Genomic DNA, 337 nt, shown 5'->3' with positions numbered 1-337 from the left:
GGCAGAGCGCGGGTCGGCGCGGCCCTGAGCGGAGCCTCCGCGCCGCGCTGCGCTCCCGCTGAGCGACTATGGCCGGGGGAAGGCGAGGGCTGGTGGCGCCTCAGAACACGTTCCTGGAGAACATCGTGCGAAGGTCTAACGGTAAGGGGGCACCGGGGGCGAGCTCTCGCCGGCCGCAAGGAGCCCGCCGCGACCTCGACGGGGACAGCGCCGGGCGGGGGGCGCCGAGCCCCGGCCGCTGCCGGGCGGCTCCGCCGAAGCGGCGCATCCAGGTGCCGGAGCCGGTGCGGGCTGCGCCGCCCAGGTCCTGCCGAGAGCCCCCGGCCCGGGCGGCGGG

The 337-nt window shown here is 78.6% G+C and overlaps 1 protein-coding gene across 3 annotated transcripts in view; it reads left to right on the top strand.

The window, feature by feature from the left end:
• Positions 1-337, top strand: part of KCNH1 (potassium voltage-gated channel subfamily H member 1) — a 177,073-nt gene continuing 176,736 nt past the window's right edge. For all 3 annotated transcript variants that reach the window (XR_005626413.1, XM_039698046.1, XM_039698047.1), the window contains exon 1: positions 1-141. Coding sequence is in view for 2 of the 3 variants with exons in the window: in XM_039698046.1 (XP_039553980.1) it covers positions 69-141 (73 nt within the window). In the remaining variant the exon portion in view is untranslated. The remainder of the gene's footprint in view (positions 142-337) is intronic.

The sequence above is a fragment of the Passer montanus genome, unplaced genomic scaffold (assembly GCF_014805655.1).
Source record: "Passer montanus isolate IOZ18808 unplaced genomic scaffold, ASM1480565v1 scaffold12, whole genome shotgun sequence".
NCBI classification, from domain to species: domain Eukaryota; kingdom Metazoa; phylum Chordata; class Aves; order Passeriformes; family Passeridae; genus Passer; species Passer montanus.
Note: the sequence above shows the minus strand (reverse complement) of the source record. Positions and strands in the feature narration are given on the sequence as shown.